The 12,465-nt window shown below is 40.7% G+C and overlaps 1 protein-coding gene across 1 annotated transcript; it reads left to right on the top strand.

The window, feature by feature from the left end:
- Positions 1-245: 245 nt before the first annotated feature.
- On the top strand, positions 246-6,049 carry LOC106607322 (uncharacterized). The gene is made up of 2 exons (XM_014204173.3): positions 246-371; positions 2,827-6,049. Exon 2 carries the CDS (start codon positions 2,834-2,836, stop codon positions 4,175-4,177), a length of 1,344 nt encoding a protein of 447 aa, XP_014059648.1. The 5' UTR covers positions 246-371; positions 2,827-2,833; the 3' UTR covers positions 4,178-6,049.
- Positions 6,050-12,465: the final 6,416 nt, after the last annotated feature.

Below are 12,465 nucleotides of genomic sequence, written 5' to 3'. Positions count from 1 at the left end.
ATGGTTTTTGCTTAGCATACATTTGAAAGTGAAATAGTGAGTCTCATGACCACTCTGCGCAACATTTTTATCACTCTGCTCAAGTGTAAAAAGGTGAACCTGTTAGCAGCATATTATAACTGATTATAACTTGGCGGCATACACAAACACACACCTGAGCGGTCTGCCAGGTTAGTGGGTGAATGTGTGACTCATTTCCTTTCCTGGAGACGTCAGTCTTCTGCCGGGCTATAAAAGGAGGTGAGGTGGTTCAGTGTTCACTAGATCAGAGGACGGTTCACCAGATCAGAGGACGGTTCACCAGATCAGAGGACGGTTCACCAGATCAGAGGACGGTTCACCAGATCAGAGGACGGTTCACCAGGAACACGGTAAGAGAAGATCATTTACTAACGCATAGATACTATTTCTCTTAAACTCTCTTACTATTTGTGTGCAGTTAGGAATTGTAAAATATTTAACAGTGTTTATATATAAGTTATATATTTTTGCTACTGTAGGTTAAATATCTTCTCTGAATTAAGATTCAAAGTGCTCAATCGCTGTTAGGAATTTGCAGTACAATTCCTAACCGCACGCATAATACAAGCAAGAATTTAACAGAAAAGGGAACATCTCATTGTAATCAGATCCAACAGATCTAAGATCATAAACACTGTTAAATATTTTACAAAAATAGTTTCCAAAAATATATAAATTATATATATATATATATATATAATATATATATATATATATATATATATATATATATATATATATATATATATATATATATATATATATACACACACACTACCGTTCAAAAGTTTGGGGTCACTTAGAAATGTCCTTGTTTTTGAAAGAAAAGCACATTTATTTGTCCATTAAAATAACATAAAATTGATCAGAAATACAGTGTAGACATTATTAATGTTGTAAATGACTACTGTAGCTGGAAACGGCAATTTTTTTATGGAATATCTACATAGGTGTACAGAGGCCCATTACCAGCAACCACCTGTGTTCCAATGGCACGTTGTGTTAGCTAATCCAAGTTTATCCTTCTAGGCAGAGCTCCTCTGTCCAGTGTCTGTGTTCTTTTTCCCATCTTAATCTTTTCTTTTTATTGGCCAGTCTGAGATAAGGCTTTTTCTTTGCAACTCTGCCTAGAAGGCCAGCATCCCGGAGTCGCCTCTTCACTGTTGACGTTGAGACTGGTGTTTTGCGGGTACTATTTAATGAAGCTGCCAGTTGAGGACTTGTGAGGTGTCTGTTTCTCAAACTAGACACTTTAATGTACTTGTCCTTTTGCTCAGTTGTGCACCGGGGCCTCCCACTCCTCTTTCTATTCTGGTTAGAGCCAGTTTGCACTGTTCTGTGAAGGGAGTAGTACACAGCGTTGTTCGAGATCCTCAGTTTCTTGGCAATTTCTCACATGGAATAGTCTTAATTTCTCAGAACAAGAATAGACTGACGAGTTTCAGAAGAAAGGTCTTTGTTTCTGGCCATTTTGAGCCAGTAATCGAACCCACAAATGCTGATGCTCCAGATACTCAACTAGTCTAAAGAAGGCCAGTTTTATTGCTTCTTTAATCAAAACAACAGTTTTCAGCTGTGCTAACATAATTGCAAAAGGGTTTTCTAATGATCAATTAGCATTTTAAAATGATAAACTTGGATTAGCTAAGACAACGTGCCATTGGAACACGGGAGTGATGGTTGCTGATAATGGGCCTCTGTACGCTGTGGCAGACCAGGGAGTTTGGTCAAGACGTTTACACAGATCAGACACGGACAGAGTATGATTAGCTCTGTTTCAAGGGTGTTTATTAAATAATAAATCAAAAGAAAAGGATAGGTCTCCCCTATGAGACCCTCTCCGGGATAGCGTATCTGGGCTCCGGGTCTTACAGTGCTATTCCTGTCAGGCACACATACTCCCTCATCTTTGCTTGGGCACCATCTCCAACTACACAGAAGTCAACTTACTTCCCCCAGTCCTTCCCTGTGTGCTGCCCTTCTGGCAGCTTTATGGGGTTTGTACAGCTGGTGAGCAATCAGCCCTTGATTACTCACCAACTCCCCAATCAGCCCCAATTAGTCATGGTTTGAGAGCCCATCGAGACCTGGCACGTCCAGCAGATGGAGCCATCGCCTCGTGATGTATACTCCGTCTGTCACCAGGCCTTGGCGAGTCTCCCCCTGGTGGCTGACCTGCTGTACGCCACAACGCCAACGTAGATATTCCATAAAAAATCAGCAGTTTCCAGCTACAATGATAATTTACAACATTAACAATGTCTACACGGTATTTCTGATCAATTTGATGTTATTTTAATGGCAAATGAATGTGTTTTTCTTTCAAAAATAAAGACATTTCTAAGTGACCCCAAACTTTTGAACGGTAGTGTATATCGATATAATATTGTCCCAAAATATTATTGTGATATGTACATTTATAGATTTTTTCCCCCATCACTAGTGAACAAAGATGGCGACTCCCATGTACTTACCACAAAACCCTAATTTGCTAAATTTGCCATACATTGCTCTGCGTTACTATTTTTTGGTATCAGCATTAGCACAGTATACATGATCCTAATTCTAGATCCAAGATGGCGGCAGTTTGAAAAAATGGGAAAAGTAGATTTATTGACACATTGAACCATTTCGCGCGCAGTAGTTTGTGGGTCTGTGAGTGGTGCTAAAAACGTCATATCTGAATTCCTCCATCTTTATGCACCTTCGCCGTTGTAATCAATCAATTCTAAATGCAATCAATCAATCCATTTTCAAGACTTGAGTTACTGCTGCTATCATACTGTATGTCTCTCTCTCCCACAGGATTACCATGGAGAGAAATGCCTTGCTTTGCATCTTCTTCTTGTTGCTACCACTGGCCTTAACGTCTGCAGACATACCTGTCCTTAACTCAATAAAAGACCTCAGGAACATCGAGTTTGGCCACGGATTCCCTCGTCATGGCCTAATGCTGCTACACTTTGTCTCTGGCGGCATATACGTCGATAACAACGATGCACTCATACCAACGTTCTCGCCAGAAAGGGGAGACTGGGGCTTCCATTACTTTAATAACAATGAACACATTTTTCCACCACTGCAAGATCAGAACAATCAGGGTTACTACGCAGTCGGGAATATCAACACACGAACAGCATACCCACTCTATCCTTATGTCACTCACAGCTATTACCTTACCCCAGGAAACTTAGAGAGGAACATGGACAGGTTAGTTGTCAGAACACACCCCAACAGTCTACTGTTAGAGGCAGTCTACATAACACAGCACTATCGAGGAAGCAATGAGTATGACCCCAGTAACACCTACCAAATCAGCTCCGCCCTCCTGCGGGAGATCAGGACCCTCAGCAATAACAGGGTGGACAGTGTGCACGCGTTTCTGTACGCTGCCGGCTATGACGTAGACTCCACATCCTTCACCCAGAACTGCTTCGCCACTGATAGCCCATACATGGTTGAAGACGCAGGCAGAATGACTCTGAATGAGTCCACTGCTATAATGAAAGGGGCAGTGGTGAATGACCACCACACAGAGTGCTATGCTGTTGTGCTCCAGGTGAAATCCACAGAAAGTGGGTACGCTCGGCTCGGATGGGCTAATGTCCCTGACAGCCTGCTGGATGAGGGGGTAATGCTGGCCCTCTTTATTAATAACGCTAAAAATAATCTTGAATCTCTCTCTCTTGACAAGCGCAGCTACGGAACCTATGACACCAACCAATACCTTAACCACGGCCTACAGGTCAAGCTCCTCTCCAAGGACGGGTCAAATGTCTTCATGAGCGGACCTAAGTATGATGACGCAGACAGGAAGCTTCCTGTTGGCATAGAGGGGTATGACGCCAGTCTGCAGCTCTACACTAAAGACGGCTATGCTTGCGCTCGCCTGTTCATCAGTAAGACCTTCACCGATTGGAAGACTGATTTCTATTACTCGTGGGTTGGATTCTACTCCAATCACAACGATGCTAGTAATTCTTACTCTACTCACCAGTACGCTATCTATTTCACTAAGCAGGATGACACAAACATAAAATATGATATATATTCGTATGTGTCTGATATGTCCATTCAACCTGGAGCTCAAGCTCGATTCTTCCTCACGGAAACATACGATGAAATTCTGGCACAAACTAAACCATGGGAAAGGTAAAAAGGTGTCTGGAAGATTGCTGGTATTAGTATTAGTGTCTCCAGCCGTGAGCGAGGTACTTTACCCCTCAGACTGTTGAACAAAAACAGTCATTTAAGGAGAAACCAGCAGAATCTTACAACACTTGGAAAGAAATTGGAAAGCAACAGCGTAAATTTAAAGCACACAACAAAGAACACCTCAGTCATGTCTCCACCGCTTACACACACCACACCGTCTCCGTGGCGACAGAGCAGCCAATCACCATGCTGACGGCAGTAGAGAGCAGACAGGATTGGGCACATCTGACCCTTCTGTAACTCAGAGACTGATTAGACTACTACTAAAATATGTTTTGTCTCAGGCAATAAGATGGAGATGTGGGGAGAGAATGAGTGAATGAATCAAAAGGCGTAAATCAGCATAATGCCCTGAGGTAGTTTATTAACTACCCTAAACTACTAGACCTATGATAACTTCATAACTGCAATTGAACAAACTACCCTGACCAGACCAATCAAACACTGATGTCTGTAATGTCTACATGTCAAGTGTTTGTATTGTCTACTACCGTCAATTGTGGTACAGTTTTTCTATGTAAATTGTAAATTATGTTTTGTTGTGTTCATGGAGCCCAGGAAGATTAGCTGTCGTCATAGCGTCAGCTAATGGGGATCCCAATAGAGATAAAGATAAATAACTTTGTGTTATATTGAAGGCCAATTATCAAGATTGTTAATGGATGGGTAGATTTGTTTGGGCTGGTTAGACTCACAATCTAACAACAGAGGAGTAGAGGAGGGCCAGCAGTATTTTGACTAGGGTTGCAAAATTCTGGGAACTTTCAATACATTTCACAGAAATAAATATATTTAAAGCAGTGGAGGCTGCTGAGGGGAGGACGGCTGGAATGGAGTGCAATGCCTGAAAATGGAATGGTATCAAAACACATGAAAACCAGGTGTTTGATACCATTTCATTGACTCCATTCCGGCCATTATTATAAGCCGTCCTCCCCTCAGAAGCCTCCACTCTTTTAAAGATAACTTACGGTCAATTTTTTATTTTCGATTAACTTGTCTGTCGGCCCTGCATTAAAGACCATAAATAGTTAAGGAAAATTGTGATAAATAAAAACATATACCAATTTCATTTAAGGACCTAAAAATTGACAGCTGTGCCGTATAAATTGCAAAATAGTTGGGAAGAGATTTCCGATGTACCCATTCCATGGCACATGGTTTATGAATTGACACGCGAAACAATGCCGGATTCAAAACTTCAAAACAAATTTTTCAATTTAAATTATTATTCTTGCAACCAATATAATGTTATATATATGGGGATATAATCTTCCCAGCGCTGCAGATTTTGCTGTGAAGAGGCAGAGACATTAGATCATTTATGGTACTGTCCATATGTAGCTAGTTTTTGGTCACAGGTCCAGGAATGGCTGAAGAATTGCAACATTTACCTAGAACTAACGCTGCAGATAGCAATACTGGGTGATTTGAAAAGTCATAGTCAATCAATCAATAATATAATAGTTTGTCACGTTCTGACCTTAGTATGAGGTCATTTTTCCATAGTAGATTGGTCAGGGCGTGACAGGGGGGTGTTTTTGTCTATGTATTTTGGGTTTTCTGTTATCTATGTGGGTTGTCTAGATTGTCGTTCTATGTTGTATTTTCTATGTTGTGGCCGGGTATGGTTTCCAATCAGAGGCAGGTGTTTTAAATTTGTCTCTGATTGGAAGCCATACTTAGGCAGCCTGTTTTTCATGGGGTTTTGTGGGTGGTTGTTTTCCATTTCGTTGTTTGTACCTGACGGGACTGTTGGTTGTTTTGTTAGTTTTGCAAAGCGTTTTCATTAAAAGTAAATATGAGCACTTCACACGCCGCATTTTGGTCTCCTTTAGACGACCCTTATTACATAGTTATTTTTGCAAAAATGTTTACCTTTAATTTACAATCTGTAGAAGCTATGAGAATAGAAAGGTTCAGTACTTTTGTGAAGCATCACAGCACAGTTGAAAAATATATGGCAAATAGAAATCCAAAATGGATGGCGTTAACAGATAGATGGGAGGGGTTGAATGGAGCTGAAGGGTGGGACTAATAACAAGATAACCAATGTATAACATATGTGGTCTGTGAAATGTATATAGGTTCAGAAATGTTGTGAAATAGCACAGTTACAAATAGAAATCAAACTGGATGGACATCAGAAATAGAGGAAGGACTAAAAACAAACAAAATATAACTATTGAAAGATTGTGTCTGTAAAATGTGTATAATATGTATAAACTGAAGGTAGAAGCCTAAGTGTTATTGTTTATTAGTGTACTCCAATAGGGGGAAGGGGGGTAGGGTTTGCAGGGAATAATAAAGGTATATTCTAAAAAAAAGTATGTATATGTGTGTATGGCAATATGTATGTGTATATGTATGAATGTTTATGTATGCATATATATATATATATATATATATATATACACAGTTGAAGTGGGAAGTTTACATACATTTAGGTTGGAGTCATTAAAATTAGTTTTTCAACCACTCCACAAATGTCTTGTTAACAAACTATAGTTTTGGCAAGTCGGTTAGGACATCTACTTTGTGCATGACACAAGTAATTTTTCCAACAATTGTTTGCAGACAGATTATTTCACTTATAATTCACTGTATCACAATTCCAGTGGGTCAGAAGTTTACATATACTAAGTTGACTGTGCCGATAAACAGCTTGGAAAATTCCAGAAAATGTCATGGCTTTAGAAGCTTCTCATAGGCTAATTGACATCATTTGAGTCAATTGGAGGTGTACCTGTGGATGTATTTCCAGGCTTACTTTCAAACTCAGTGCCTCTTTGCTTGACATCATGGGAAAATCAAAAGAAATCAGCCAAGACCTCAGAAAATTAATTGTAGACCTCCACAAGTCTGGTTCATCCCTGGGAGCAATTTCCAAACGCCTGAAGGTACCACGTTCATCTGTACAAACAATAGTACGCAAGTATAAACACCATGGGACCATCCAGCCGTCATACCGCTCAGGAATGAGACGCGTTCTGTCTCCTAGAGATGAACGTACTTTGGTGCAGAAAGTGCAAATCATTCCCAGAACAACAGCAAATGACCTTGTGAAGATGCTGGAGGAAACAGGTACAAAAGTATCTATATCCACAGTGAAACGAGTCCTATATCGACATAACGTGAAAGGCCGCTCAGCAAGGAAGAAGCCACTGCTCCAAAACCGCCATAAAAAAGCCAGTCTACGGTTTGCAACTGCATATGGGGACAAAGATTGTACTTTTGGAGAAATGTCCTCTGGTCTGATGAAACAAAAATAGAACTGTTTGGCCATAATGACCATCGTTATGTTTGGAGGAAAAAGGGGGAGGCTTGCAAACCGAAGAACACCATCCCAAACGTGAAACACTGGGGTGGGAGCATCATGTTGTGGGGGTATTGCTGCAGGAGGGACTGGTGCACTTCACAAAATAGATGGCATCATGAGGCAGGAGAATTATGTGTATATGTTGAAGCAACATCTCAAGACATCAGTCAGGAAGTTAAAGCTTGGTCGCAAATGGGTCTTCCGAATGGACAATAACCCCAAGCATACTTCCAAAGTTCTGGCAAAATGGCTTAAGGACAACAAAGTCAAGGTATTGGAGTGGCCATCACAAAGCCCTGACCTCTGTGGGCAGAACTGAAAAAGTGTGTGCGAGCAAGGAGGCCTACAAACCTGACTCAGTTACACCAGCTCTGTCAGGAGGAATGGGCCAAAATTCACCCAATTTATTGTGGGAAGCTTGTGGAAGGCTACCCGAAACGTTTGACCCAAGTTACAGTTTTTCTCAATTGCTAAAACACAATTTCTGAAACCTTGCTTCATTTCCTGAAAACATTAAACACAAAACCTCATTTTCAAGCACTATTTGCATAACCTCAAACCTCAACCGCAAAATGAAACATTCGCCTCAAAACAGTTTTACCTGTGTTCAAAATCAAACACTGCTCTCAAATCATAAACAAAGTGATCAAAATGGTATACACTCTCAAGCAGTCAGTAAACAATACACCGAAAAATAGAAAACACATTGTTCAAAACATACAATTCTCAGGGAGAAGCACACAAGCCTCTTGTGTGCCGTATCCAGCCCTGACATGATTCCTCACCTATATCACCACAGGCTAAATCCATGGCTTGCAGCAGATTTACTCTGGTGTAGGGTTGTCTATCCTACACTTTCCATCTCCAAGAGGAGAAAAACTCCTCAATCGGATTCAGGAAAGGCGAGTATGGAGGGAGGTACAAGTTCATAAACTGCCCATTGGTGTTAAACCATTCCCTTACCTGAGCAGCTCGATGGAAACTGTCATTGATCCACACTATCACATAGGTGGGAATGGGATTCTCATTTAGCTCTTGACCCTGCTGCTCTTGAACCTGCTGCTCAAATAAAATATTTCTTAGATTGGCAATAAGTCTTAGAAGGTGCTGGGTGTTATATGGCCCGAGTGTAACATGGTGATGTAGAACACCATGGTTGCTGATAGCAGCACAGATTGTGACATTGCCACCTCGTTGACCAGGGACTTCAACAATGGCCCACTGTCCAATCATGTTTCGGCCTCTCCTTCTCCTCTTTGTTAGATTGAAGCCTGCTTCATCGACAAAGATGAACTCATGGGGTCTGTCCAAGGATTCCAAGTCAAATATTGTCTGTGTAGAAATACAATATACTGTATGTAGGATTTTGTAAGTCGTACAGAGACAGTGCTATACTGTAGAGTACAATTAGGCCTACTGTATGCACTTCTGATTCACATACATTGTATGTACTGAAGAGTAATGTCATTCACATAGTATGTGTTAGTACTGTAGACAATCTGGATTACAGTAAATGTTTCTGAATGTACACTTACTTGCACATACTGAGCTCACAGTTCTTTCACCCTTGGTGAGTTGCGCTCAAAAGGTACTCTGTATACTTGTTTCATTCGCATCCTGTTACGATGGAGGACACGGTCAATTGTGGAAATGCTCACACTGTCGATTCCCTGGAAGTGTGTGTTGTCTTGTATCACTCGTTCCTGGATTTCTCTGAGTCGTATTGTATTATCTTGCCAACTATAACGGCCTCTTGCTCCCGAGTGAATATAGCTGTCCTTCCACCTGCATGTAGCAGCCTTGCAATTGTACAAAAAGTAGTTGTGCAGTTACAAAACATATTCATGCAGTACAATACATACAGTGATTAACTTTACAAATGTCTATTGAAACAGCTGCATATAGTGTAGTACAGTAAATTTGCAATTACAAAACTACAGTAGTATACTGTCCCTGTTCTCTTCTCTGAGTGTCCTTACTATGGTGGACACAGAAAATCGGCTGAAATTGGGTTGCACTCTAAGTCCTGCTTCCCTCATTGTCAGTCCATGGACAAGAACATGGTCTATAACTGTTGCCCGAATTTCATCAGATATTTCCACTCTTTGTCTTCCTCTTCCTCTTCGTCCTCCTCTTCCTGTTTCTTGCCCTCCTCCTCCTCATCGCCCACCTCGCATACGCACTCGTCCTCGTCCTCTCACATTGTTTCTTCTATCCATTCTCAGACTTTCTCCTTCCCACCTTCAACAACCTGTTTGCTCTCTGAACTGGCTTATATTGGTTGTGTCGCATCATTTGAAACCGGTTAAATACATTTTGAGTGGTTGTGTTCAATCAATGACATGTGTTCTCTATTTGTATTTGATTGTTGCCACTTGTGTTTACCAGTATGGATGACATATGCATTAGAGTGCAGAATGTGTTTTGAGAATGAGAATGTGTTTAGAGTTTTGCTGAAAAGTCTAAGTGAGATCTGCAAATTGTGTTTTGCCATGTGAAATGGTTTAAGGTATTGACCACAGACTGCATAATTAGCTAAATGAGTCCAGGCAACTGAGAACTTTGTTCAGCCAATGGGTTTTAGTGTTTTAGCAATTGAGAAAAACTGTAATTTAAAGGCAATGCTAGCAAGTACTAATTGTGATGAAAGAAATAAAAGCTGAAATAAATCATTCTCTCTACTATTATTCTGACATTTCACGTTCTTAAAATAAAGTGGTGATCCTAACTGACCTAAGACAGGGAATTTTACTAGGATTAAATGTCAGGAATTGTGAAAAACTGAGTTGAAATGTATTTGGCTAAGGTGTATGTAAACTTCCGACTTCAACTTTGTGTATGTATGTATGTATATATATATGGTTATGTTTATGGATATATATAATTACCCCAAAAATATATGGGGGATTGGAAATGATGCAGACAATTACATTGATAAAATCTTTACAGCTGATCCACACCTTATTATTTTAAATGACAAAAAAATACTATAAAAAAAACACTCAATTTAAAACACTTAAAAATCCCAATTTCTAGATGAACATGTCGACTCATCGTCAAGTATCCACCATGAGTAAAGTCAATCGGTCAGTCTATTAAAGATACTATAATTTGTGATGAAATTGTACTGGCGAAATAGCATAGCAACTGTCTAGTTGCGAGTAGAGAAGAGAGAGGGTGAGTGAGAGAGAGAGAGAGAGAGAGAGAGAGAGAGAGAGAGAGAGATTGACTGAGATTGACATTTTCAGCAAATAAAGTATGCAAATCTTCAGTTAGATAAATGAATGCTACTTTTCCAACAGTCATAGGCTTTGACGACTCAGAAATGGTCAACAACAAATCATCAAATATGATTCATTTCAATAAAGCTCATTTCAGGACTGGTATGGGGATATATTTCTTCATGATCTGTAAACACACTTAGGCCTACAGCTTAGTGTAGTACAAAAATATATACATCGAAATGAACTGCTGTGGAAAATCGGAAAATAAAATATTCAGATGTTCATAACGATACACAGACATAAAAATCGACCCTGTACTGATCTTAGTATGAAAACAGGGACTTTTGATAAACACATGTAATCTTCAAACCCTTGAATTATTAATGACCTTCAAAGCTAAGTAGTACAACTGTGACCGATTCCTGATACGCGCTATTCCTTTTGGAAGGATCCAATCTCAAACACAGAGAGAGGGGAGGAGGCCATGTGATTGGTTGGGAGAACCCCTGACTTCTCAACAACAACAAAAAACAGTGAAACTAAGGAGGGAGTATGGAAGGAAGGAAGGCTGCCCCAATCAATATGTCAGAGTAAAAGTTGGCTCTGTAGAAGCGCTAGGTCATCCATCTTCTCCCACAGTGATGAAGCCCATATGAATGCAGAGAGAACCTGTATGGACCATATGCGGACAGAGAAGGATTGAGCACCATCACACACTGTTCTAAACCAGTACGCTATGCTCTCTCTCAGACACACACACACACACACACACACACACACACACACACACACACACACACACACACACACACACACACACACACACACACACACACACACACACACACACACACACACACACACACACACACACACACACAGTGACAAGGACACTGTAAGAACTGCTCCTCCTTCATGGAACAACAGCATGCCTAATTGATTGTAGACGAGCTGTGTGTCCTGAAGGGTAGCCTATTGCTTTGTGTGTCTGTGTTCTGAACATACTTTGTAATGCATGTGTTATCTGGTTTGCTATCACTACAATGATGCAAAGCTACTCCCAGTTGGTTCAATTACTTCCAAAAAGCCCTCAAACCAAACAGTTATGCTGCCATAAAGCATTGCATCATCACCAGCCAATCGGCAGGCAGCAGTCATGTGCTTTGTGCAACAAAGACCTGGGGAATAAGCAGGTGCATGGCAAGAAAACAATGAAATATAGTCACATACCGTATAGTATAGACCAATACACGGACACGGTACAGAAAAATGCATAACATTAAAGCACACACACGCTCATAGGTTTCTGCAATTGCTATTCCCTCCTTGAAATAGGCCCATGGACAGACTGAAATGTTTTCTTGTGGCTGTATCTCTTCGATTCACTTAAGTGTCTCTTCTAATGAAGAGGAGAGAACAAATAAATAGAGAAGAGAGTAGATAAATAGAGGAGAGAGCAGAGGTACACAAGCCTTCTCAAGTGTCCTTTTAACTAACTAGTCTAAGAGCTACCTTGAGATGCTGTTGCATTAGCCCTCTGCCAAGGCAGGGAAGCTGTACACACGCACGCACAACCCCACACGGACAGACACACGCACGGACGCACACACACACGAGCACCCGCACGCACGCGCACACACTTCCTTCCGTTCTTTCCCTTATACAGTAGGCTGCGTTCGTTATCCT

This window comes from Salmo salar, chromosome 06 (genome assembly GCF_965601325.2).
Source record: "Salmo salar chromosome 06, fSalSal1, whole genome shotgun sequence".
NCBI classification, from domain to species: domain Eukaryota; kingdom Metazoa; phylum Chordata; class Actinopteri; order Salmoniformes; family Salmonidae; genus Salmo; species Salmo salar.
This window is presented reverse-complemented; position numbering and strand designations above follow the sequence as displayed.

Coding starts and splice junctions, on each gene's coding strand:
- LOC106607322 (XM_014204173.3), top strand. CDS start 2,834: ATGGAGAGAAATGCCTTGCTTTGCATCTTCTTCTTGTTGCTACCACTG.